Source organism: Leucoraja erinacea, chromosome 6, assembly GCF_028641065.1.
Source record: "Leucoraja erinacea ecotype New England chromosome 6, Leri_hhj_1, whole genome shotgun sequence".
Classification (NCBI taxonomy): Eukaryota; Metazoa; Chordata; class Chondrichthyes; order Rajiformes; family Rajidae; genus Leucoraja; species Leucoraja erinaceus.
Window position 1 is genome coordinate 59,255,893 of NC_073382.1, and position 25,973 is coordinate 59,281,865.

The following is a 25,973-nucleotide window of genomic DNA, read 5'->3' on the forward strand; positions in this document are numbered from 1 at the left end:
TGTGTCGAAGCGCGTCATCACGTGTGGGAATAGAGAAAGAGGATTGGGGGTGAAAGGGAATGGGGAACAGATGGACTGTCCCTAACCCTCCCCCTTTCACTACCCCTCCCCCCTATTTCCCCTCTCTCCCCCCCCCACCCCTCGCCCCCTCCCTCCACACTCTTCCCCCCCCACCCCTCTCCCCTCTCTCCCCCCCCTCCCTCTTCCCCTCCTCTCTCTCTCCCCCCTCTCTCCCCCTCCATCCCTCTCCCTCCCCCCCTCCCCATCCCTCTCTCCCCCCCCCCATCCCCTCTCCTCCCCATCCCCCCATCCCCCTTCTCCTCTCCCCCCTCCCCCATCTCTCACTCCTCCCCTTCTCCATCTCCCTCCACGTCCCTCTACCTCTCCTCCCCTCCTCCTCCCACCCCACCCCTCTCTCCCCCCCCCCTCCCCCCTTCCCTCTCCCCCCCCACTTCCCTCCCCCACCCCCCCCCCTCCCTCTCTCCCCCCCCCCCCTTCCGTCCCACGCCCCCTTCCCTCTCTCTCCCACACCCCCTCCCCTTCCCTCCCCACTCTTCCCCCTCCATCCACACTCTTCCCCTCTCTCTCCCCTACCCCATCTCCCTCCTCGTCTCCCTTCCCCATCACCCACCCCTCTCTCTCTCCCCCCTCCCCATCCCCCTCGCTCCCCTCTCTCCCCACCCCTTCCCCTACCCCCCGCTGTCCCTCTTCCACCACTCCACCACCCCTCTCTCATCCCCTCCCCACCCCACTCTCCTCCTCCCCTTCTCTTCTCTCTCCCCCCTCTCCATCTCCCTCTCTCCTCACCCCTCTCTCCCTCCTCCCCTCCCCCCCCCTTCTTCACCCCCATCTCCCCCCCACCCCCCTTCCCCTTTCTGTTGCACCCACTCCCCTCTACCCCTCTCCCACCCCCCCCTACCCCCCCCCCCCCCCCCTTCCTGCCCTCCCCGCTCTCCTCCCACTACTCCTCCCACTCCCTCCTTCTTCCCATCCCCCTCTCTCTCTCTCTCCCCCCCCCCCCCCCCCCCCGCACCACAGCGGGTTCTCCACATTCCTCACTGTGATGGAAGGCAACGTCAAATCTTCTTCCCTCATTTTTCTCCCGCGGTCGGGGCATTCGAACCTTCCGTCGGTCGGGGCATTCGAACCTTCCGTCGGGGTGATCTAAGCCCCTGCGTTGGGGAGATCGAAGCACCCGCGTCGGGAAGATCTAAGCACCCGCGTCGGGGAGATTGAAGCACCTGTGTCGGGGAGATCTAAGCCCCTGCGTCGGGACGATCGAAGCTCCCACGTCGGGGCGGTCGGAGGTCCCGCGTCGGGGCTCCTACGGCTTGTAGTTCCCAGTCGGACTCTAACCAGGGACTGTGAGCTCCACGATGTTAAGTCCGCAGGCTCCCGCGGTTGGAGCTCCCGAAGTCGGTCTCCAGCAAAGGCTACGTCAAAGTAGAAAAAGCAGCATACCAGAGGACTGGGAGAAATTCAGAGACCAGTAGAGGAGGACAAAGGGCTTAATTAGGAAAGGAAAAATAGATTATGAAAGAAAACTGGCAGGGAACATAAAAACTGACTGCCAAAGTTTTTATAGATATGTGAAAAGAAAGAGATTAGTTAAAACAAATGTAGGTCCCTTGCAGTCAGAAACAGGTGATTTGATCATGGGGAACAAGGATATGGCAGACCAATTGAATAACTACTTTGGTTCCGTCTTCACTAAGGAAGACATAAATAATATGCCGGAAATAGCAGGGGTCAAAGGAGTTGGAGGAATTGAGTGAAATCCAGGTTAGTCGGGAAGTGGTGTTGGGTAAATTGAATGGATTAAAGGCCGATAAATCCCCAGGGCCAGATAGGCTGCATCCCAGAGTACTTAAGGAAGTAGCTCCAGAAATAGTGGATGCATTAGTAATAATCTTTCAAAACTCTTTAGATTCTGTAGTAGTTCCTGAGGATTGGCGGGTAGCAAACATAACCCCACTTTTTAAATAGGGAGGGAGAAAGAAAACGGGAAATTACAGACCAGTTAGTCTAACATCGGTAGTGGGGAAACTGCTAGAGTCAGTTATTAAACATAGAAACATAGAAATTAGGTGCAGGAGTAGGCCATTCGGCCCTTCGAGCCTGCACCGCCATTCAATATGATCATGGCTGATCATCCAACTCAGTATCCCGTACCTGCCTTCTCTCCATACCCTCTGATCCCCTTAGCCACAAGGGCCACATCTAACTCCCTCTTAAATATAGCCAATGAACTGGCCTCGACTACCCTCTGTGGCAGAGAGTTCCAGAGATTCGCCACTCTCTGTGTGAAAAAAGTTCTTCTCATCTCAGTTTTAAAGGATTTCCCCCTTGTCCTTAAGCTGTGACCCCTTGTCCTGGACTTTCCCAACATCGGGAGCAATCTTCCTGCATCTAGCCTGTCCAACCCCTTAAGAATTTTGTAAGTTTCTATAAGATCCCCTCTCAGTCTCCTAAATCGAGATAAAGGACTATATTTTAAAAAAAAATCCTTATTAGAGATACTTAAAACTAAAACAAAGTTGGACATTTACCAAACAATGAACAATTGATTCATTTGGTTCATGCACTTTTTCTTTCCTTTTAAAAAACATAACTATGTACAATAAAACCAAGAACTCTTGAGTCAGTACAAGTTTACAGCAAATCCTTTCATTGATGATATTCACAGTTGGATCAGATGTATTAATTGCACTGATGCATACGATTTATGGGTCTTTTTATGTAACTTTAAGGTTCGTCACCATAGGCTGTACTGTCCTTTGACTAAACTGGAAGGTACACTTAAGGATATCAGTAGAAGATTTGAATTATTGAAATGGGGAGAATCTCTTGCTGCCTAGGATCATGCAATATCACTATTTGAGTGAGGTCCCAAAGCCTGTAAAAACATATAGTTGCAGGAAGAATTCATCTTTTTCCATGGAGAAATTAATGCATGGAAAATAAAGCCAGAAATTAAAATTCTAATTCTGGACATACTAATGCCACTGTGCTGCATTTAATAGGATCGAACATTCTGCTGGCCAGAATGGCCACTCGTAAGGCCAAACCAAATGGGCAGTATTATTTAAAATCGGAGGAGGTGGATGACTTTATCAGAGATCAACTTGTAAGCAGTTTACCAGGTAAATCAGATTATTCATACGATGGTATTAACAATTAGCTTTATTTGAAAATGAAATTAAGTGCACAGTGTTTTTTATGTAATGGCTCTCGTGGTTTAAGAATATCTCTTCACAGTTCAGAGCAACTGCAGGAAGTTCCCAAATTAAGGCTGGGTTCTGTTCCTGCGAATTATTCATAACCTGAACTGTTTGCAAATTGAAAATGAAAAAAAACAGTGTGTGCGGGGGAATCACAGAAGTAACTGTGACGGGGGAGTTAGCGAGCATGGGAAGAGTAATTCAGGATGGGGGGGAAGGGGTGGGGAAGAAGGGGAAGGGAAGGCATGTAGGTGCCCCGCTTTCACACGGCAGAAGATGCCTGTAGCCACAGCAGGCAGAAAATCTATCCCCATCCTTCACACTATCTTCCAAACGATCGCTCTCATATATGGGGTATCCATACGTCAGGAATTCTTCACCAAAGAGTGGACTGTAAAGTACTTTTGAAGATGCAGCAATCAATTTACAGGTTACAACTTGCATTTATAGAAATCTGAAAGCAATGTCCTATAGGAAATATTGAACGAAACAAACTATTGTGTGCTTACGTAGAAGGCCAGGCAGCACCATTGAGTGAAGGGAGAATCATTGATCTGAAACATTAACTATTTCTGTCTCCACAAATGCTGCTTGACCCACTGTGTAATCCCAGTGGTATCTGTTTTATTGTATTACGTTATGATTTCAAGTAGTGAAATATCCACGGCACTTCATGAGAATGTTACCTAATAAAATTCAAAAACCCAGCCACATGTGAATTCTGAGACAGACAAATTAAGGTTTGGTCATTTATGGTGAATCTTATGCAGTTGTGAAAATGAAGGGAAAGTTATGGAAACTGAAGAAATCATGGAAAACCAAAAATTTAAGCCAATAATAAAAGTGCTAAGAGTGGAATGATTAAAATTGTGGATGTGCAAAGGCCTACATATAGGTCCACCACCGATTTTCCTTCACCCTTGGTTCCAGAGTCTTTCTGGATTATCCGTTTTGCCAGACCAACAGAGGCGACAGCCCCCGAGAGGAGTCAAAACGGTACTGGAACAGTCCACCTTGGCCAGCAAGGGGCCGAGATACCGGCCCACAAAGTCGGCCTCGGAAGTCGACTATGGGAACGGTTGCAGGGGACAAATTCGACCCACCGATCGGCCACTGAAGTGGGCTGTGGGAATGAATTTGCCGGCCCCAGCCGGACCGGAGTTCCAGAGCTCTGGCCTCAGGGATAAATTCGACCCCCCCGATCGGCTGCAGTAATCCCGCTGAGGTCGAGATCCGTCGTCTCACCTGGCCTGAGTACAATTTTTTCGGGGTGACTTCCGGGGAGGAGTTCAAGTGAAATTTCGTAATTTTGTCTGGATTGGAGGAGGTGCCAGACCACCAGGTTCTGGAAAATGGGTGGTGGACCTGTACAAAGGAGAATATATCAGATGTCTACTAGTGGGTTAGAGCGATGGACAAGGTAAGGCATGAAAGATTTTATAAAAAGGCTGAGGATTTTCACATTGAATGTTCTGAGGTCCATAGTTGGTCTAAGCTCAGGAGTGATATTGGTGCAAGTTAATGTTTCGGCAGCAAAGTTCTGGTATGGTCAAAGATTTTGGAGGGTGAATAAGAGACTGGCCAGACGGACACGGGAATTAATAAATGGAGAGGTAATGAAAGGTGCAGATGCGTATTTCAATAACAGATGAGTTGAGAATGGTCAGTGATTATTGGTGAAACACTTGAGTAAGCAGCGTGACAAAAATGCTGAAACTCAGCGGGTGAGGCAGCATCTATGGAGCGAAGGAAATAGGCAACGTTTCGGGTCAAAACCCTTCTTCAGACTGGTGTGGGGTGGGGGGGGGGGGGGGGATGAGGGGGCAGGAGGAAGAAAGGAAGAGGTGGAACTAGAGGGCTGAGGGAGAGCTGAGAAGGGGGGGAGAAAATAAGGACTACCTGAAATTAGAGAAGTCAAAATGTTCATACGACTGGGGTGCAAACTGCCAAAGCGAAATATGAGGTGCTGCCGCTCCAATTTACAGTGGTCCTCACTCTGGCCATGGAAGAGGCCCAGGACAGAAAGGTCGGATTCGGAATGGGAGGGGGAGTTTAAGTGCTGAGCCACCGGGAGATCAGGTTGGCTATTGCGAACCGAGCGGAGGTGTTCGGCGAAGCGGTCACCAAGCCTATGCTTGGTCTCACCGATGTAGAGCAGCTGACACCTAGAACAGCGGATGCAATAGATGGGTTTCAAGGAGGTGCAGGTGAACCTCTGCCGCACCTGGAAAGACTGCTTGGGTTCTTGAATGGAGTCAAGGGGGATGTCAGCTGCTCTACATCGGTGAGACTAAGCGTAGGCTTGGCGATCGCTTCGCCGAAAACCTCAGCTCGGTTTGTTGCCTACTTCCTTCGCTCCATAGATGCTGCCTCACCCGCTGAGTTTCTCCAGCATTTTTGTTTACCTTCGATTTTCCAGCATCTGCAGTTCCTTCTCAAACAGTAAGCAGTGTGAAATGTGTTTGGAAACTGACTCAGCGAGCAGTTTAAACCGTCTGCAAAGTGGTTCAGCCTCGTAAATGAGTGCACTTCCATTTAAAACACTTTAATCAGGGCGAATAACAAGAACATAGCATTTATCATGTGTATGACGCCTGATTTGTGGGGAAAGCTGTACATACTCGTAGAATCACAGCGTGATATATCACATGAACTATTTATTTAGCCAGCGGGTTGTCATCAATGTTTCTCTCTTCATGAACCACCGTCTAATTTCACTCACTTGCTTGCTCACTCACTATGCCTTTCAGTATTCTGCCTTTACTACTTAATTAGTTATTTTTGCTCATTTTCAACTAGGAAAATGTTTACTTAAAATTAGTGTATTTCAAACAGTCATATTTTAAGATGGGTAATTATTTAAATAATTTATTTCATTGAAATATCACATTTTACATTTATTCTGGGTAATTTGATGAATTTAAAAATTCCATATGCCTTGTAACCTGCCTAAAAGGGCTGTGTTAACAGAATGCAAAATAAGTTGACACCTTGTTAATGGACTAGGTATTTGAAGGATAACACTCAATTCAAGCCCTGATTGCCACGATTAATAATCTGTTGGAAAAGTGTTCATGTGAGTGGCAAATTAAATTTTATTACTTTAAACTTCTTCAGAGGTTTTTGCATGGAACAAATTAATGATTTTTCAGTGAACATATTTCCTTGAGATAGACACAAAATGCTTGAGTAACTCAGCGAGACAGGCAGCATCTCCAGAGAGAAGGAATGGGTGACGTTTTGGGTCGAGACACTTCTTCAGTCTAAAGAAGGGTCTCGACCTGAAACATCGCCCATTCCATCTCTCCAGAAATACTGCCTGACCCGCTGAGTTACTCCAGCATTTTGTGTCTATCTTCGGTCTAAGTAGTTCCTTCCTACATATTATTTTCTTACATGTTAGACTATTAAGATTTTGAATATTTGAATTTTTAGCACAAATGTTTCGGAGTATAAACCATTCAAACACAAACCATGAACCTGTAAGTGAAGGATAAATCACCAACTGAATCGCACTATGAGATTAAATGTTTAAGAAAGAACTGCAGATGCTGGAAAAATCGAAGGTAGGCACTAAATGCTGGAGAAATTCAGCAGGTGAGGCCGCATCTATGGAGAGTCATCTAAATGGTGGCTGATTAGGAAAAGGGGAGATGCAGCGAGACCTGGGTGTCATGGTACACCAGTCATTGAAAGTAGGCATGCAGGTGCAGCACGCAGTGAAGAAAGCGTATGGTATGTTAGCTTTCATAGCAAAAGGATTTGAGTATAGGAGCAGGGAGGTTCTACTGCAGTTGTACAGGGTCTTGGTGAGACCACACCTGGAGTATTGCGTACAGTTTTGGTCTCCAAATCTGAGGAAGGACATTATTGCCATAGAGGGAGTGCAGAGAAGGTTCACCAGACTGATTCCTGGGATGTCAGGACTGTCTTATGAAGAAAGACTGGATAGACTTGGTTTGTACTCTCTAGAATTTAGGAGATGGAGAGGGGATCTTATAGAAACTTACAAAATTCTTAAGGGATTGGACAGGCTAGATGCAGGAAGATTGTTCCCGATGTTGGGGAAGTCCAGGACAGGGGGTCACAGCTTAAGGATAAGGGGGAAATCCTTTAAAACCGAGATGAGAACAACTTTTTTCACACAGAGAGTGGTGGATCTCTGGAACTCTCTGCCACAGAGGGTGGTCGAGGCCAGTTCATTGGCTATATTTAAGAGGGAGTTAGATGTGGCCATTGTGGCTAAGGGGATCAGAGGGTATGGAGAGAAGGCAGGTACGGGATACTAAGTTGGATGATAAGCCATGATCATATTGAATGGCGGTGCAGGCTCGAATGGCCGAATGGCCTACTTCTGCACCTAATTTCTATGTTTCTGTTCTATGAGAGAAGGAATTGGCGACATTTTGGGTCGAGACCCTTCTTCATTGCTAGTTTCTCATCATCAATGCTTGTTTCTCATCATCATTTTCTTTTCTGTTTCTTACCTTAACTTTATATGCTGGTGGTGTTATATTTAGGAGTTGGAAGAGCATTAGAATACAAAATGGCATCATTTGGTGTTAAAACATGTGGCGAACTGCAGCAGATTTTGATGGCAAGACTTCAAAAGGAATTTGGGCCCAAAACAGGCCAAATGCTTTACAGATTCTGCCGAGGCCTTGATGATAGGCCAGTCCGAACAGAGAAAGAGCGAAAATCTGTATCTGCAGAAATCAACTATGGAATTCGGTTTAGTCAGGTAAGTTATTTATTAATATTTTTGAGAACTTGCAATCTTTTGTTCATATTAATAGCAAGCTTTTTTACATCTGATCCTGAGTTTTATGCAAATCAAATGATCTGCATCAACTTTTGGTCTCTGTGAAGTACATTTAAATTGAAATAATTTGCAATATCAAATGTATGATTCAAAATAATTTAAAATGTACCTACTTATACCAGGTCTCCATTATTCTACCATTGGCCAGAATATGCCACAAACAAGCAGGATTGGTCAGTCATTTATGCACATATATTTAAGCTACATGCAACATTCTTAAAGCAAAATGAATATAAATGTAAATACTGTATGTATGACAATTCTTGCTTGTATCTTTTTTTTACATGGAAACTTTTTTGTTTGGAGTGCATGTATAATTATTTATTTTTTTAAAACCATTCAAATCGAGCAACGTTAGAACCACAGAATTGTATTTTGGCCATTAATTACTCAGTAAACAAGGCGATGTTCCAAGACTCATTACCCCACTAAATGATTACCCCATTTTTGTTGTCAAATTCCTGAGGAAATCTGCGGAGGAGTGTATTCCTACCAAGACCATCTGTACTCAGACAAAGCTCCAACACCACCTTTAAATTCGTTGACAATGCCAATGTCATTGGAGAATTAACAAAATAACGAATCAGAGTACAGGAGGGAGATTGTAAATCTGATTGGGTGGTGTCAGAAAAACCATCTTGCTCTCAGCATTAGCAAAACCAAGGAGCTGACTGTTAACTTCAAGAAGGAAAACCCGAGAGACCATGCTTGTGTCTTTGTTGGGATGACGGTGAAGAGAATTAACAACTTCAGTTTCTTGCGCATACACATCTGTGATCTGTCCTGGACCAAGCACATTGATACATTCGTAAAGAAAGCTCCTCAACCCTTCTGCGTCATCAAAAGTTTGAGGAGATTCGGCATGTTGCCGATCAAACTACTACAAGTGTATGGTGGAGAGCTAACTGACTGGTTGCAAGATCCCCAAGAAGGAAGGAGACTCCAAAAAGTGGTGAACATTGCCCGTAGGGTACTGACCGCTCCACCATTAAGGAAGCTGCAGAAAACATTGCCTCAAGAACGCAGCTAATATTTGGCCATTGGGAAGAAGGTACAGGAGCCTGAAAACTGTTACCTCGCAGTTCTTTCTATCAACCATCCATCGTGTTTTTGATCTACCCCGCACAGCCCAACATCAACACTGAACCACGTCGGACTTTGTACTATTTTGGTTACTCTATATACTTTGTATTTTGCACTATCATAGTTTTGTTTGCTTAGAAAAATTGATAATTTATCATATATTTATTTATCTGGTTGCATCTATTGTGCCTGTAAAGGTGCAGCACATAGATTGCTCCAGTTCCTATCCAATGTATATGACAAATAAACATGCTTGAATTATTTGATTATTACATATTATGAGAATAGAGGTTGTAGGAAAGGTTGAGCTATGAATATCTTTGTCGTCGCAGAGATCTTCAGTCGCTGGTCTGCAAAATAAGACACAGTGCTGGAGCATGTCAGGTAGCATCTCTAGCGAACATGGATAGATGACGTTTGTCGGGCTGCTTCTTCCGAAGTCTTCAAAAGCCTGAAGAAAAGTGTGACCCAAAACATCACATATCCATGTGCTCCAGAGATGCTGCCTGTCACGTCAAGTTACTCCAGCACATTGTGTCCTATTTTGAATATCTTTGCCACCTGAATTGAATGCATACATTCTGATAACTACACAGCTTCCTTAATGTAATTCCTATCAAATCATTGCCATCCGAGACCAGGATATTATTTTCCATTATCCTCCGTTTCACTACCATTCCAAATGGTTCCTTTTCCCTGTCATTTTAAAACAAGATTACCCTAATCTTGATAGCCTTCACCTAATTACAAATGTTTCCTTGAATGCCTCGAATTTTTGTGAAGCCTTGTGAAGCTTCTTTCCAGCAATTTTCACTATTTGAATCATCCCAATCCATTTCCATGTACCCAAAAAAATCTCCATTGAAAACACCAATTGTATTCCTTGTTCTGCTAAGAATAAGAAATGCTTTGATGCTAGATGGCATTTTTGTTGGTACACTGCATTAAAATTGAAGGTAATGAATCTTAAATGATAGACACAAGATCTGGAGTAACTCAATACAATACTATACAATACAATAAAAGAACCAAAACACACACCAACACTATTCACATAAACATCCATCACAGTGGCTCTCCTCCTCACTGTGATGGAAGGCAAAGTTCTTGTCTCTCCCCTGCATTGGGACAGGCAGCATCTCTGGAGAGAAGGAATGGGTGGCGTTTCGGGTCGCGACCCTTCTTTAGTCAGGTAGTTCCTTCCTACAATCTTACATGATAGCTACTTTCTCTCCCCAGTGATTCTTATAAACTTGTTGACAGCTGAAGGCAGTAATAAAAATTATGAACTTGCAGGTCAAACGCTTGACTTAACAGGGAAGTAGAAATAGAGGGGAAATCCCAGCACCTATGCTTAATATAACTGACTTTTGATATTTATCTTTGTCTACAACTCTGGTTCAAAATTCTCAATTAAAATAAGATTTTGTAGCAAAGAATCTGTTTTTGCTTAAACCTGCAACTCAAAATACTTTTTGGCCATGACTATCGCCCTTTGAGATTTTTGTTAAATTGATGGTGGAAAATCTCTTTATTGGTTAAGGGTTTGTATTTATAATTTTTGTCTTTCTCTCAAACATTTTAAATTAAAAAACAGTGTTATACAAATAATATACAAAACAAAAATTGTGCAAAATTCTCAAAACATTCTTTCCCTCCCTCAGACTAAAGAGGCAGAAGTATTTCTTTTCAATCTTGCGGGAGAAATTCAGCGGCGACTGGAGCTGTCCAGAATGCAAGGGAAACGTTTAACTCTTAAAGTAATGGTGAGAAAACCTGGTGCACCTACAGAACCGGCTAAGTTTGGTGGGCATGGAATCTGTGACAATATTACTAGGTATGTTGAATTGTGAATCGATGTTTGTAAAAAAGAAAATATATAACTTTAGAAAAAAATAATGTCCGACAAAGATATATTCAAAGGTTAGTTAACAAGATCATCTTTTCTTCCTTCACTACACAACATCTAAAAGAATAGTGGTTTATGTAAAAATTGAATATAAAACAACACAAAATAATGTTTGTTAAACCTTAGGTTATTAGTATATGTATGCTTTCATAATCGCTCGCATAGTCTTTATTTAGTCTTTCATCATATTATACAACATAGCAAGCTCTCTATTTTTTGGGTTTTTCGTAAATTAAAACCAAAATCCACAATGTATTACTGGATACAGAATTAGTAAAGTTGAGATTATTGTGAAAACTCGAGCTCAAGTCAGCACAATGCCCAAGTTGCACTTTAAATCTATATAAATATAGACAAAGCGTGGTGTTTTTTTAGCTGAAATTCTTACATTATTGGCTTCAGACTCCTTGTGTTTTGTGACGTTGCAAACAGGGTTAGTAAAATATCACGGTTAAAATATGCAAAATTTCAGTGTATCGAGGTTTTGAAAATATGCGGTATAAAACTTGCAAATTCTACAAATGCGTGCAGTCTTCTGGAAATTCCCAGTTGGAATTAATCTTGCTCTTTGGATATGGTGCTTTGATTTCAACAAAAATTCATGAACATTGAGGAAATTTTGTTTGTCATGTCATTACAGCTTATCTTTTAACAACTTGATGGGACTTCATAATTTATTCTGGTGAAGATAGTTTTGCTATTTTCACTTACTAGAGTTACGTTTTTAGATAGGTTTAGTATATAATTGAATATTGGCATTTTTTCCAGGATAACTAAAATAGTATGATCGGAAATCGTAAGACCACTGCACAATACTTGATTAAACCTCACCTGTGATTAGATCGCGGTGATTAAAAGTTCTTAATTGAATTGCTCTTTATGTCCAACTAATTCACAACATTCGTTATTAAAGACAACGCCATAGAATGCTCATCATAGAAGTCTATGATTAGTCTTTTCTACACCTTTGGATGGACTGCACTTTGAATACGGCGTTGAAGTCTTATACGTAGCAATTATTTGCTATTTCTGGTGGCCTCTTTAGGAAAGTAGTGTTAGACTGCCTCCTGACAATTAGTATAGAAAGTGTTAGTTATCCAGGGTACAGGGACCAGTTAGAATTTTGTAAGAGGTTTTGGTTTATTCATCCAGAATCATTTCACTACACTACCAACTTCTATTCATTTGGCAAAGATTGTTGATTAGCACTCATCATTTGTTTTGTGTGTGCCTTCTTAATTTTGTAAATGTCTATGGATTTACATTTCCTATATTTGCAAATGCCACTTAAATACCACTTTGCACTCCCTGCTGTTTTTCATTTGTCATCTGTCTATGGCATAACAGGCAACCCAAAGAATGCTGCAAAATAATTTAAAATATTTGCTGTATTTTTAAAGATCTTTTGTTTCTTCAGTTTCAAAATAGTTTACATTTTAAAATTATTTGATGCTCAATGAACCTGACATAGGATCCCATATTTAGGCTTATTGTTTTGCATTATGAAATATCTTGTAAATTAATTTCTAAAATGTGAAAGAATAAGGTGCAAGACAAATTATATTCCATCAGATTCCTTCATCTAATTCCGTACACGTGCTACATTTGAATCCTCAGAAAAAAAGTTTATATTTTGATATGGCCCTTGTGGCTAAGGGGATCAGGGGGTATGGAGAGAAGGCAGGTACGGGATACTGAGTAGGATGATCAGCCATGATCATATTGAATGGCGGTGCAGGCTCGAAGGGCCGAATGGCCTACTCTTGCACCTAATTTCTATGTTTCTATATGCAAATTAAAGGTTATTTTTGCTGAATTTTGATAATAGTAAATTATTCATCTTAGCCCTAGAGCGCTGAAACAATAAGCTTAGAAATTCACTGCAGTAATGTTCTGAACAAAACTTCCTGCTTACAACAGTGCCACCACCCGATTTTTGTGCAGTGAGCATGTAGCGTAGTTTGTAAGAGTAATTTTGAAGGATGTTGTTTGGAATTAGCTTTTACAGTGATTAATTTATGCAATCTGATTAAATTCTGAAAATGTGTCCTTTAGTTATGCGTTTCAAGAGGCTTGATGTTAACATGATAAATCTAAAATATGGTGCAGACTTTTAACATTTCTTTCTATATTTATATTAATATGATAATTTAAGCATAGAATTGTAAGGAACTGGATTTTACATTTGTTCTTCACATGGTATTTTATAAATTATGCACCTAAATATGTTTTGCTCCTACCTTTGTTGTCATTTTAACAATTGTCTCCAAATTTGGAATCTATAGAAGTGTGACCTTAGACCATGCAACGGGAAATGCAAAAATAATTAGCAGAGAAGTACTGAACATGTTCCACATGATGAAGCTGAATGTGACAGATATGAGAGGGGTAAGTTAAAATTGATGGATTACGATCGATACATTATGTAATTGAGTGACACCATAATAAAACTAAAACTATTTTGACATTCTTTAGTTGAATCTGCAGTATGCTGTTGGAACGCAGAAAAGGTTTCATTTGGGAATCAATTACCAGGCTTCCAAAATCCAAAGAAAAAGAATAATGTTAAAGTGGCACAATTTAAAGTAGAATTTAGTCTATCTCGTACCATTTTCAGTTGGCACCACGTCATTAACTATTTTGAGGCCTTTTAAGAGGAGGCAGAATGGATTTCCTGAAAGAATGGGTACATAAAGATTAGGTACTTCAGACACATGGAGAGATTGGACATGCTAGGATTGTTCTCCTCAGTGCAGAGAGGCCAGTGCAGAGGAGATTTAATGGTGTTCAAAATCACGAATCATTATGATCATGTTGATACAGTTAATTGTATTTTCTGGTTAAAGCACAAATAACCACATTAATAGTTTTGATGTAAATCGCAGATTATGTGAAAAATTATATTTGGCCAATTTATTAGAGGTCTGAAGAAGTAATGTGGATAGAGATAAATGATTTAGAATATATGGAGATGCACTAGGCCCAAGCTTTCAGAGAATTCATTAGGACATAACTTGGATAGTCCTACATTAGATTTATTTTGTAATATTTATGCAGTTTGTGCAATAATGTGTTATGCTGTGCTTATTCTAGTATATCCCCAATTGCAAGTTGCACTATTATATGAAGAATCATTCTTTGAACAAATTGAATAATTGTGAAATATGGTTGCAGTTGTAAAACATGTGATGCAGTTAAACTGTGAAATATGGGGGGAAAAGTAACATTTTAATTGCATAAAAATGAATTTGAATGTAGTCTAGTTTTTCTCTTATTTTTCTTTAGGTTGGAATTCAAATGCATCAGTTAATCCCAGATACCAAAGCTTCACTTAATTCATTCTCTTCATTTGTACGGAATAATGTTGCTGGTGCGTCATCATGCCCAAAGGTGGATCTGTTTCAGGCATCCAGATCAAGGAAAACTGTGGAACCCAGACTTTCAGAAGGTTAGCACATTTGAAGAGTTGAGTGCCCCCTACTGTAGAACAATTTGAGAAAAACGGAAGCAGAGGTAGCATGGAAAAAAAGTGTAGATGAGAATGATTGAAGGAAAAAGGAAAGGATGAAGGATACTTTTATTTCAAATTAGCAAAGAGAATTTTACATAGACAATATATGGGAGAAAAAATAATGGACCTTGATCCATTCATGTGAAAATATATAGAGAAATCCAGCTGCCACACATCCGATTGTGTATGCTACAATTCAGCTTGCCTATGACTACATAGGAAATGTATACCTTTTTTGTAGTGTTTTCTCTCTGACAGATGTATTTTTAAGACCCATGTGAAAAAAATTGTCCTGCAAAAAAGCAAACCTATTTGTGGAAAAGGTGCATGCTGCCTCAGTGGACATACACCTATTTGAAAGAGAGCCGTATCTAGCATACTGTGGCTATACTTTGTTTAGGCAATTGTAATAATCATTCAAAGTCTGCTTGAATTTTTAACAGATGTGTTCTCTTAATTTCTGTCACATATTGTTAATTACCATCAGCTACTACAAGTGCCGCTGAATCCTGTGGTTGTAGCTTTGCATCTAATTCAGCAGTGTCATCACCTGTTGCTACATTATACCATCAGGTTTGTCCTGTAGTGTAAACATGGGACTATATATATATATATATATATACACACACACACACAATGCCTCACGTTTTACGCGGAGGATACTTGTCTGAAAACTGGCACATAATTCAAAAACGCATAAATTATACACATATACATAAATACACTGTCAGTAGTAAATTTAAGCGCTTTATTCCCAAAATATGAGTGTGTAAATCAAGCTTTGATATTAAAGGAACAAGCACATTATTTAAAAAATGCATATATCAAATATGTGTAAAATACAATGTGTTCATTGTTTTTTCTATTGCAGCTCCATTACCAGTTCAAATTATTTCTGCATTATCTATGGGGTACATAATCTACAGGCCCTGATATATAATTTCATGAAAGGACAAATGGATGAAGCCATAATTGTAAACTTTCTGGGTTTTTTTTGAAAATGTGAACCTTTTGTGAACCTTATTCTATGTGAGCGCAAGAATAAAGGGTTATTAAATGTATATAAACACAGTCAGAACTTTGAATGCAGATTTTAGACACCCCAATCCGAAGAGCTATTAACATACAGTGAACCTTCAATGTAGACTTGTTACAGTGATGCCAAAAATGGGAAATTAATGGTAATACAGAGAGATGAAACGCTGAGATTTCTTTCCCACCAAGCAAATTGAGGCGATTTACTAAAAAGTTGCAAACTGATGTAGGGTATTGATAATGAAAAGAGAACCATCATTTCCTTTCTTTGGAAAGTCAGTGAGAGGTTGATAATTTAAAATGGTCACAAGATACAAGATACAATTTATTTGTCATTTGGACCCCTTGAGCCTTTCTGTAGCCATACATTACAAACACATAGACCCAAGACACAACATAATTTACATAAACATCCATCACATTGCTGTGATGGAAGGCCAAAAAAAACTTATCTCTCCACTGCACTCCCCCCCCCCCCCCCCCCCCCCCCCCCCCCCCCCCCCCCCCCCCCCCCCCCCCCCCCCCCCCCCAAAGCCCCCCGGCTGGCGATGGCGATTGTCCCGCGGCCATTAAAGCCACGCTGGGTGATGCAAGGTCGCACACCGGGTCTTGGTGTTAGAGCCCCCGGCGTGCGCTCGCAGAGTCCCGCGGCCATTCCAAGTCGCGCGGGGCGGTGCTGTAAGGCCCCGCTCCAGGAGCTCTTCGACCCCGCAACACGGGCGGGAGAAGTCGCTGTTGCGGGAGCCCTGAAAAGCGGTCTCCCTCCAGGGACCCGCGGGCTCCCGGTGCCGCCGTCCGCCAGACCCGCATTTGCAGCCTCCGAATCTCCGGAGGTCGGGCCGCAGCAGCGCTCCACCACCGCTCCACCCGCTCTGGACTCGGCCAGCTCCGCGACGGTGAGGTGAATAGTCGGCACCAGAGCCCCCGGTCTTCCTGTTGGAGGCCGCTCCTCGTTGCAGCCCCAACGACAACGGAGACCCGACAAAGAAAAGGTTGGGTCTCCCGTGCAGGGAGAGATTAAAAGTTACCCCACCCCCCCCACACACATACCCCAACAAAAAATAACAAAAACTACATAAAAACATAGACAAAAAATAATAAAAACGCAGACGGGCTGCAGAGGCCGCTGCTGACGAGAGTCGTGCCGCCTACCAGATAGGCACAGAGATTATCAATGATTTTGTGAATGTGTATATGACAGGGTATGACTAGGACAGAAGTATTGTATCCAGTGAGAGAATATTTAATGCTGAGAACAATACAGGGGTAAGGTTTAGACTACACTGTCTCCCATCCTGCATGGACTCCTACCCTTTCCCAGTTTCTCGATCTCCGCCGCATCTGTTTCCAAAATGAAGCTTTTAACTCCTGGACATTTCTTTCAGGAAATCAGACTTCCTTTTGCCCCCATCCACGCACTGTAGTTGACCAAGCCTTTACTCGTATCTCCATCATATACTTCACTTCTGATCTCACCCCACCTCGCCTCGGACAGAACAGGGAGAGAGTTCCCTTACTCCTTGCTTTTCATCCAGCATCCAGCACCTCATTAGTCAACATTTCTGCCATCTAATACAGGATCCCACCATGAGTCTCATCTATGCCTCCTTATTCCTTTTTTTGCAGGGACTACTGTACATTCCTTTCTTCCCACAGGATCACCCTCCTGCCCAGCCCACCATTGCACTGTTTATTTTCCCTTCATCCCCCCCCATCACCATGGCACTCCTCCCTTTGGATCCCTTCCATTCCCATTTCCCCACCCCCCTCCCATTGGTCCCATCTGACTCCATCACTTTTTATTTGGTTCCGCTCTGCACCTTCCTTTCCTAACAAATTCCAAAATCTGCAGTCTTTTGTTCTCTACTTTTCACCACTCAGCCTCTGTTGCTAACTCCACCCTTCCCTACCCCACCTGACACTTATCTGCCCATCAGCCCACCCCAACAAGTATCCACCTGTCACTAGCTTTTGTCCTACCCTTCCTCCAACCTCTCTATTCTGGCTACTTCCCCTCTGCTTCTGCAATTGAGATAAAGGGTCTTTACCCGATAGGTCGACTGTCTATTTGTCTGCACAGATGCTGCCTGGTCTGCTGAGTTTCTTGTATGGCCTGCCCTTTTTGCTTGCATTATGCTGGAATAAATTGGATAGCTGAAGTGCATTGAATTGTTCTGGAATTGATTAACTGAATAGCTGCGAGCTGTGCTGCAAAGTTCGATGGCTCTCTTCTATAATGAAATATGGTGAGATCGAAGGTTAATTAGTAACCTTGCAAGTGAAATATCAATTTACCGGCACTGTAGTGTCACACAAGATTTGTTTAATGAGAATAAAACACTGCACTGTTCCTGGACCAGAATTATATTTTCAAATCCAATAATATAAATCAAGCCCCTTCACCGAGGAATAATTTGGTTGTGTGCCTATGTAGTACTTAGAAATTGCATGAATTCCAGAGAGTCCTATACAATAGCATTTGTTATGGCCTTGAGAACATAAAGTAAATGGTTGAATTCTCAGAGGCATAGTTGATTCAGAGTTCATGCTGATCTTTGTGAAAAATCCCATAGAAAATACTACTAATTTGACCAAAGAATGGACTATTAGTTCTTCATAGCAGAAATTTTTTTTTTTCTGGTAACATTCATGTTTATTTTTAGATAAATCAATTACTAGCATGAATTAGATATATTTTGTGTGAGTGAAGCCAAATATTAACCTGTTGTGAACCATGTCCAAATTAAAGAACTAATAGCAAGAATTTAGTCTTGCCACAGGATTAAACCTCAATACTCAATTTAATATATACTTTATTACTAACCTTCTTGAAAATATTACCACATTTGTGATGCCATTTAGAGATAGTCATAGGGTCATACAGCGTGGAAACAAGCCCTTCAGCCCCATCTACACTAGTCCCACCTGCCTGCGTTTGGCCCATATCCCTCTAAACCTATCCTATCAATGTACCTATTTAATGTTTCTTAAACGTTGCTATAGTACCTACTAACAGACAAAAGTAGCAGACTTCTTTGGAAGACAAAAGTCTTCATTTGTTCATACAATTACACTTTTGGACTATTAATTACATTCCAGTGTCGCAGTTTAGAAACAAAACATGCCTGGATTGCTGATGATGAGCTAAATCTCATAGAATTAAGATTATAGTTATCACCCAAAATGTATGTGCAATTTCACAAGATGCCAAATATAACACAAATATACCCAAGACATCTGATCTTCACCAAAGTTCAAATAACAGATCAACAATTTTAAATTACAAACAATATGGTGAAATGGAATACTTTCCCCACTTGAGCATTTTTAAATATTAGCAAATTTAGTCTCTCACCTGCAGTTATTTCTTTGTACTACACTGCAATAAAGGAATTTTTAAAATATGCTTCACACATCTGTCATTACTTGACTGAGGCCAAAAGATATATTTCATTATTTTAGTCAGGGCAAAATACAGTGACTTTGAAAAGATTAAGATGAGATAATCTCATCATTAAATAAAGCATTAAATATTCACCCACTGCGTAAATGTATTTCACTCAGTGGACAAATCAGCTTTCAAAATTGGCATTTGAAAGATTTTGGTATTTAAACGTATTGTACTATAATACTGAAAATGAAATATATCTGAATTACAATTCAATCTTTTCTTTAGTTCATGTGATTTATCATTTGCAATTATGGTAAAAAATGTAATTGCTAAAGTATTTATAGATTTTCATTTTTATCTTATTGGGTTTTGTGAATAAAGTATTACCAGATAATGCAACGTAGATCAGTCGGGACAACATTCCAATTTACTTAAGAGAAGGTAGTATACATTTTCTGAGGCCACTGTGCAACCATTGATAAAAACTGTAAGGCATTTAACCCTTTACATTTCACATGTGGCAGTTGTACATAAACTTCATGTACAATCTTCACTCACTTTACTGTATTTTCTTACATATGTTCACAGACCCTGTTCCTGCAAGAAAAAAGGCACAAACAACTGGAAACTCTCCCCTGCTTTCATCTAACACACATCTCAGAAGTTCAGAAACCTCATTAAAAACTGGTGGAATGCTTACGTCAGAAAACACACCTGTCCGTAAGGAAAGAGCTGGCATTAATATTGAAGTGCCATCCCCTTCTCAGGTAATGTGCAAGTATTTGTTATTACAGAATCTTTAACACCTATACAATGGTTTTTGAATAAGCTAGTCGCTTGTTTTAATTTATATCTATACTTGAAATATTAGTTCAAAAGATTATCAATATCTCCTTCCACCATCTAAGACAACCAATAGTCAAGTTACTTAGATATAGATCTGAGATAGATAGTCACAAAGTGGTGGAGTAACTCAGTGGATCAGGAAGCATCTCTGGAAAAAAGTGATGGTTGACATTTCGGTTAGATACCCTTCTTCAGACCCAGAATAGTTATGTCATTCTTTCCCTGGACAATAACTGCAATAAATAGAGCTCTTGCCCATGATGTTTTTCAACTTAAGAATTATTGCTATTGTGTAAATATAACATGCATCATTACATTTTCACATTGTATATTTAAACTACTTGAACAATACTTGGATCCATGCAGGTCAATTTCACAGTTGCATTATGACTTTAGACAGGCTCTTTGTTGCACGGATGTTATTTTCAAAACTATTGTGTAGGATCATCTCTTTGGTTCTATGAATTTTGTGAACTTTGAGAAGAATTAAAAGAAATTCCTTGGCTTTGATCATTCCTTGGTTTTAAAAGCCATGACATTTTCAAAGACTGGAATTTAAGTTATTTTACTTGGAACTCCTGACCATATATTTTTTCCCATTGATTTCAGTGTTTTCAATTTAGAAATATGAATATGAAAGTACATGATTTATTTTAAAGAGATGGGGTGTGGTGATGAAAAAAATCTGATTAGAAAAGGCGATCCCAAGATTAGACTTCTGTTTGAAGAAGGGTCTCAACCCGAAATGTCACCCATTCCTTCTCTCCAGGGATGCTGCCTGTCCTTGCTGAGTTACTCCAGCTTTTTGTGTCTATCTTCGGTTTAAATCAGCATCTGCAGTTCCTTCCTACACATTAGACTTCTTTATACTAGTTTTATCTTTTGTTTCTTGAGAGTTCATTGTTCTGGTAAAATTTATTGTAAATGTTATTTATGGCACGCCACAAATGACATATTGATGTAAGACCTATTCCAAATCAGTTTTTCAGTGCCCAGCAAAAACAATGTGGTACACTTTTTTTAACGTTTTCTATCATTTTTTTCTTTTTTTGCATGAAAACACACTCATTTCCAGGGGAAAGCTTTCTTGGTAACTTTCCCAAGTGAGTATTGTTCATGTGTGAATTTTGAGAGAAAGCACTTCAAGGTATTAATTAATGTATTGGGACAATGTTCATCTATTAGTCTGACACCCTTTTTCACACACTTACAACACTGGTCACACGTTAGCATTCAGAAGGAGGAATCTTGCCCAATGTTCTGAGAACTACTGAAGCCAAATGTGCCAACCTATTTTCAAATCCGATTTGGACATTTCTAAAAAAGTAACTTCGGTGGTCGTAGAAAACAGGTGCAGGAGTAGGCCATTATGCCCTTCGAGTCAGCACCGCCATTCAATATGATCATGGCTGATCATCCAAAATCCGTATCCCTTGATTCTGTTAGCCCTTAGAGCTAAATCTAACTCACTCTTGAAAACATCCAGTGAATTGGCCTCCACTGTCTTATGTGGAAGAGAATTCCACAGATTCACACCACTCTAGGTGAAAAAGTTTTTCCTCATCTCAGTCCTAAATGGCCTACCCTTTATTCTTAAACTGTAACCCCTGGTTCTGGACTCCCCCAACATGGGGAACATTATTCCTGCATCTAGCCTGTCCAATCCTTTAAGAATTTTATATGTTTCTATAAGATCCCCTCTCATCTTTCTAAATTCCAGTGAATACAAGCCCAGTCGACCCATTCTTTCATCATATGTCAGTCCCGCCATCCCGGGAATTAACCTGGTGAACCTACGCTGCACTCCCTCAATAGCAAGAATGTCCTTCCTCAAATTAAGAGACCAAAACTGCACACAATACTCCAGGTGTGGTCTCACCAGGGCCCTGTACAACTGCAGTAGGACCTCCTTGCTCCTAAAATTAAATCCTCGTAATGAAGGCCAACATGCCATTAGCTTTCTTCACCGCCTGCTGTACCTGCAAGCTTACTTTCAGCTCTTCAATGCTTGGTAAGATTTAACCTTTCTATGTACAGAATAACCTTTGCAGCATTTTGTATACATATTTATAAATTTTACCACTGATAGTCAGGTGGATTTTAGAACATGCATAGATCTAAATGTTTTAATTTTTTAAGTAGTGAATTATTGAAATACTGTAGTGAATTTTTTAAATAGCAAATTATTCATATAGTGTTTTTATATTCATCTGGAATGAGATGCTGCAATTAAAGTATCAATGATGATTTAAAAAGAAAATTGCATAATTTTATGTTTAAAGTAAGTACTTTATTCTTGACTCATTGCTTTGTGAAATTTGTAGTGTTGTGTATGATTTATAGTTTTATTAGATACTAGACCAAGTGCAGACCCATTGGGTCTGTTTCCCCAATGGCGTTTGCGGGGGGGGTGAGAAGAGGGGAGGGAGGAGGAGGAAACGGGATAGATTTGGGAGGGAAAGGAGAGCGGGGTAGGAGGTGAGGGATGGGGAGAGAGCTTTGGGGGAGGGGGGATGGGGAGGGGAGGGAGGGGAGGGGGTTGGGGGGAAAGAGTGGGGAGGGAGGAGGAGAGGGGGTAGCGGGAGTGAGTGGAAGAGGGACAGAGGGATAGGGGAAGGGTGTGGGGGAGAGAAGAAAGGGGGTGGGGGTAGAGGGGGAAGGGGGGGGGAGGGAGAGAGGAGGGTGAGGAGAGGGGGAGGAGAGAGTGGGAGAGAAGTGGAAGAGTAGGGAGGGAGGGGTAGAGGGGTAGCGGGAGTGGTAGAAGAGGGACGGGGGAGTGGTGGAAGAGGGACAGAGGGGTAGAGGAAGGGGTGGGGAGAGAGAGAGGGGAAGGGAGGGGAAGAGAGATGGGTGGGGGTGGGAGAGGCGTGGGGTAAGGGGGTAGAAGTGGAAGAGTGGGGAGGGATGGGTAGGGGGAGTGGTGAAAGAGGGACAGAGGGGTAGGGGGAAGGGGTGGTGGTAGAGAGGGAAGGGGGTGGGGGAGAGAGAGATGGGTGGCAGTGGGAGAGGGGTGAGGAGAGGGACACATAGAAACATAGAAATTAGGTGCAGGAGTAGGCCATTCGGCCCTTCGAGCCTGCACCGCCATTCAATATGATCATGGCTGATCATCCAGCTCAGTATCCTGTACCTGCCTTCTCTCCATACCCCCTGATCCCTTTAGCCACAAGGGCCACATCTAACTCCCTCTTAAATATAGCCAATGAACTGGCCTCAACTACCTTCTGTGGCAGAGAGTTCCAGAGACTCACCACTATCTGTGTGAAAAATGTTTTCCTCATCTCAGTACTAAAGGATTTCCCCTTTATCCTTAAACTGTGTCCCGCTTGTCCTGGACTTCCCCAACATCTGGAACAATCTTCCTGCATCAGACAAATGCAATTCAGGACTTTTCTCTTCACAAGCAAAGTCAGAATGACGGTTAGTGAAGAATTTGAATAATCGCTGAGCGTTCTCTATGGCAACAATGTATTTGAGCATTGGGCATTGTGACATCACACGATGGAACGTTCACCATGGGCTGGGCTCCTGCAAAGGCATATGTAAATGAATCCATTCCGATTGGACATATGTGAACATCGGGCATTGTGACATCACACGATGGAACGTTCATCAGGGGCTGGGGCTGGTGCTGCTTCTATGGGTGAGAAGCCAGTTTATTTTTGAAATATTGGGGTGGGGGGGGGGGGGGTGAAGGATTTGATTAAAAACGTGTACTTAAACACGACGAAATGTAATGAGGAGCGGATACTTAGAAAGAAAAGCGAAATCTCTACCGAAATGGAAAAGATGTCGGCGATTTTGCGTCTGGTTTCGGAGTTCCAGGGAATCAAAGGAAGAAATGCGGCCGGAAGCCGTACATGCAAATGGATCCATTCCGATTGAACGTCTGCGAGCGTCGGGCATCGCGATTGGACGTCCGCGAACATCGGGCATTGTGACATCGCACGGCGGGAACGAATCGAAAGGCAGGAAGGGCGCCGTACGGCAGGCGGACGGATGGGGCGAGAGTTTTATATATATACTAGACCAAGTGCAGACCCGTTGGGTCTGCTCCCCCAATGGTGTGATCCCCCAAACCAATATTCCACCATGCACCCGTCTCCTCCAATGGAACTGAAGCCGTTCCCAAAAGTAAGATTGCAGCACTGCCCTGCCTCCCTCAGCAGTGGATTTAAAAAAAAATCCAATGGCACCTCCCCTGCCTGCTGCAGCAGTGAAAAGTTCAGTGTTCCTGTCTTGCAACTTTGTTTCGAAGTGTGTTGGAAGCTGACATGTAAATGGAGAAGCCTGTTTATTTTTGAAATACTTGGGGGGGAGAAGGATTTGATTAAAAACGTGTACTTCAACACGACGAAATGAAATGAGGATCGGATACTTAGAAAGAAAAGCGAAATCTCTACCGAAATGGAAAATATCTCGGAGATTGAGCGTCTGGATTGGGCGTGGCAATGAATCAAAGGAAGAAATGCAGCCGGCAGCCGTACATGCATATGAATCCATTCCGATTGGACATCTGCGAGCATCGGCCATTCCGATTGGACATCTGCGAGTATCGGGCACGAATCGAAAGGCAGGAAGGGCGCCGGTCGGCAGTCGGTCGGATGGCCCCAGAGTTTTATAGACACGAATCGAAAGGCAGGAAGGGCGCCGGTCGGCAGTCGGTCGGATGGCCCCAGAGTTTTATAGATATATAGATAGATAGATAGATTTTAGTGTACAAATTTTAGTTACTAGTGTACAAAAGATATCATGGCTTTTAAATTCTTTGTGCACCAAAATTTTGAAATCTAAACCTTTTAGAAAATGTGCTCAAAACATTTAAAAAAAAAGTAATATTATATTTTTCTCTTTTTTTAGATAGATCCTACCGTTTTGGCTGCGCTCCCTCCAGATATAAGAGCGCAGGTGGAGCAGACATTCTCAGCTCGACAACAACCCAGTCTTACTGATATCCGTGTCAAAGAATCAGTGAGAGGCATTGTTACTGGAAACGAACCTGGGTCAATGGGGACACTGATTCTCGAGTTGCCAGAAGCTCAGGCACCAAGCAGTGCTGCTGGAATGATCGTAGCTCTCCCAGCCTTTTCACAGGTAAAGTGTCACTTATTGTTGTGGTTAAACTTTTTGTAAATCTTGATGACCAAATAGCTCCATCTGTATAAATGATCAAATCTTCATCACATACCAGGGATTTAGTATTCAGAATATTTTATTTTCAGGTTGATCCTGAGGTTTTTGCTGCTCTTCCCCCTGATGTACAAGAAGAACTAAAAACTGCTTATGATCAAAGACATCGACAAGGTGAGATTACTAATAACACTGGGGTCTTTCAGGTGCAGTCTCTAATTATTCAGATTTCTCACTAAATAGAATTTTATAAATGGATAGACATGAGGGAGAAAGGAATGACATTTAAGTTAAAGCAAAACGCAAGGAGACTAATTGTCACTCTCGTTTATGAAACAGTGTGAACGTTCATAAATATCTAATTTAATAAAGTTTGTCTGGTCAATAAATCTACAGACAGCAACGTTGTGGACTATATTAAGGGAGTATGTGGCAGGCCAGAATTACTGCTTGCCCATCTTGTCTTCCTTTGACCAACACCAAATCTATGGCGCAGACATTAAAAAAAATATGATGACATTTGTTTCAAACTTTTCATCCAAATGTTACAATCAACTATTCACAGACATGCAATCTACTTACCATTCTCAAGAAAAATGTACTTGCAGCAACCAGTCATAATTTGCAGAAATAGGAACTTGGCAGTATTTCATAAACCCCTCCATCTTTAAACCACCTCATAACATTTGAAGAAATTTGATTGAGAATGCATTGACTTAAGTATCCATTTGTGTTGTTCCCCTTTTCTTTTAATTGGGACCAGTCAGTGAAATAGTTAGCCTCAAAGCTTTCTGTCCTTGCATTATTTTGTCTTATTTGTGGTGACATTTGTACAGTATTAGCTGCTCACAAATCACTCTTTCTATATGGTTGTACCTTTATATTTTCCCTTTGAATTATGTTTGATAAAATTATTTGACAACTGGAAGAATCTTTGAATGAATTGTGTGAGTTTTAAACAGTATCAAGTAATTCTGTTCTCAGCATTGAGAATTTATACTTGGGGCTATCCCTTCCTCAATTTA

The 25,973-nt window shown here is 41.6% G+C and overlaps 1 protein-coding gene across 3 annotated transcripts in view; it reads left to right on the forward strand.

The window, feature by feature from the left end:
- Positions 1-25,973, forward strand: part of rev1 (REV1 DNA directed polymerase) — a 69,869-nt gene that overhangs the window by 35,914 nt on the left and 7,982 nt on the right. For all 3 annotated transcript variants that reach the window (XR_008723644.1, XM_055637173.1, XM_055637172.1), the window contains exons 12-19: positions 3,024-3,143; positions 7,742-7,962; positions 10,791-10,963; positions 13,321-13,423; positions 14,321-14,483; positions 19,561-19,739; positions 24,679-24,912; positions 25,041-25,122. Coding sequence is in view for 2 of the 3 variants with exons in the window: in XM_055637173.1 (XP_055493148.1) it covers positions 3,024-3,143; positions 7,742-7,962; positions 10,791-10,963; positions 13,321-13,423; positions 14,321-14,483; positions 19,561-19,739; positions 24,679-24,912; positions 25,041-25,122 (1,275 nt within the window). In the remaining variant the exon portion in view is untranslated. The remainder of the gene's footprint in view (positions 1-3,023; positions 3,144-7,741; positions 7,963-10,790; positions 10,964-13,320; positions 13,424-14,320; positions 14,484-19,560; positions 19,740-24,678; positions 24,913-25,040; positions 25,123-25,973) is intronic.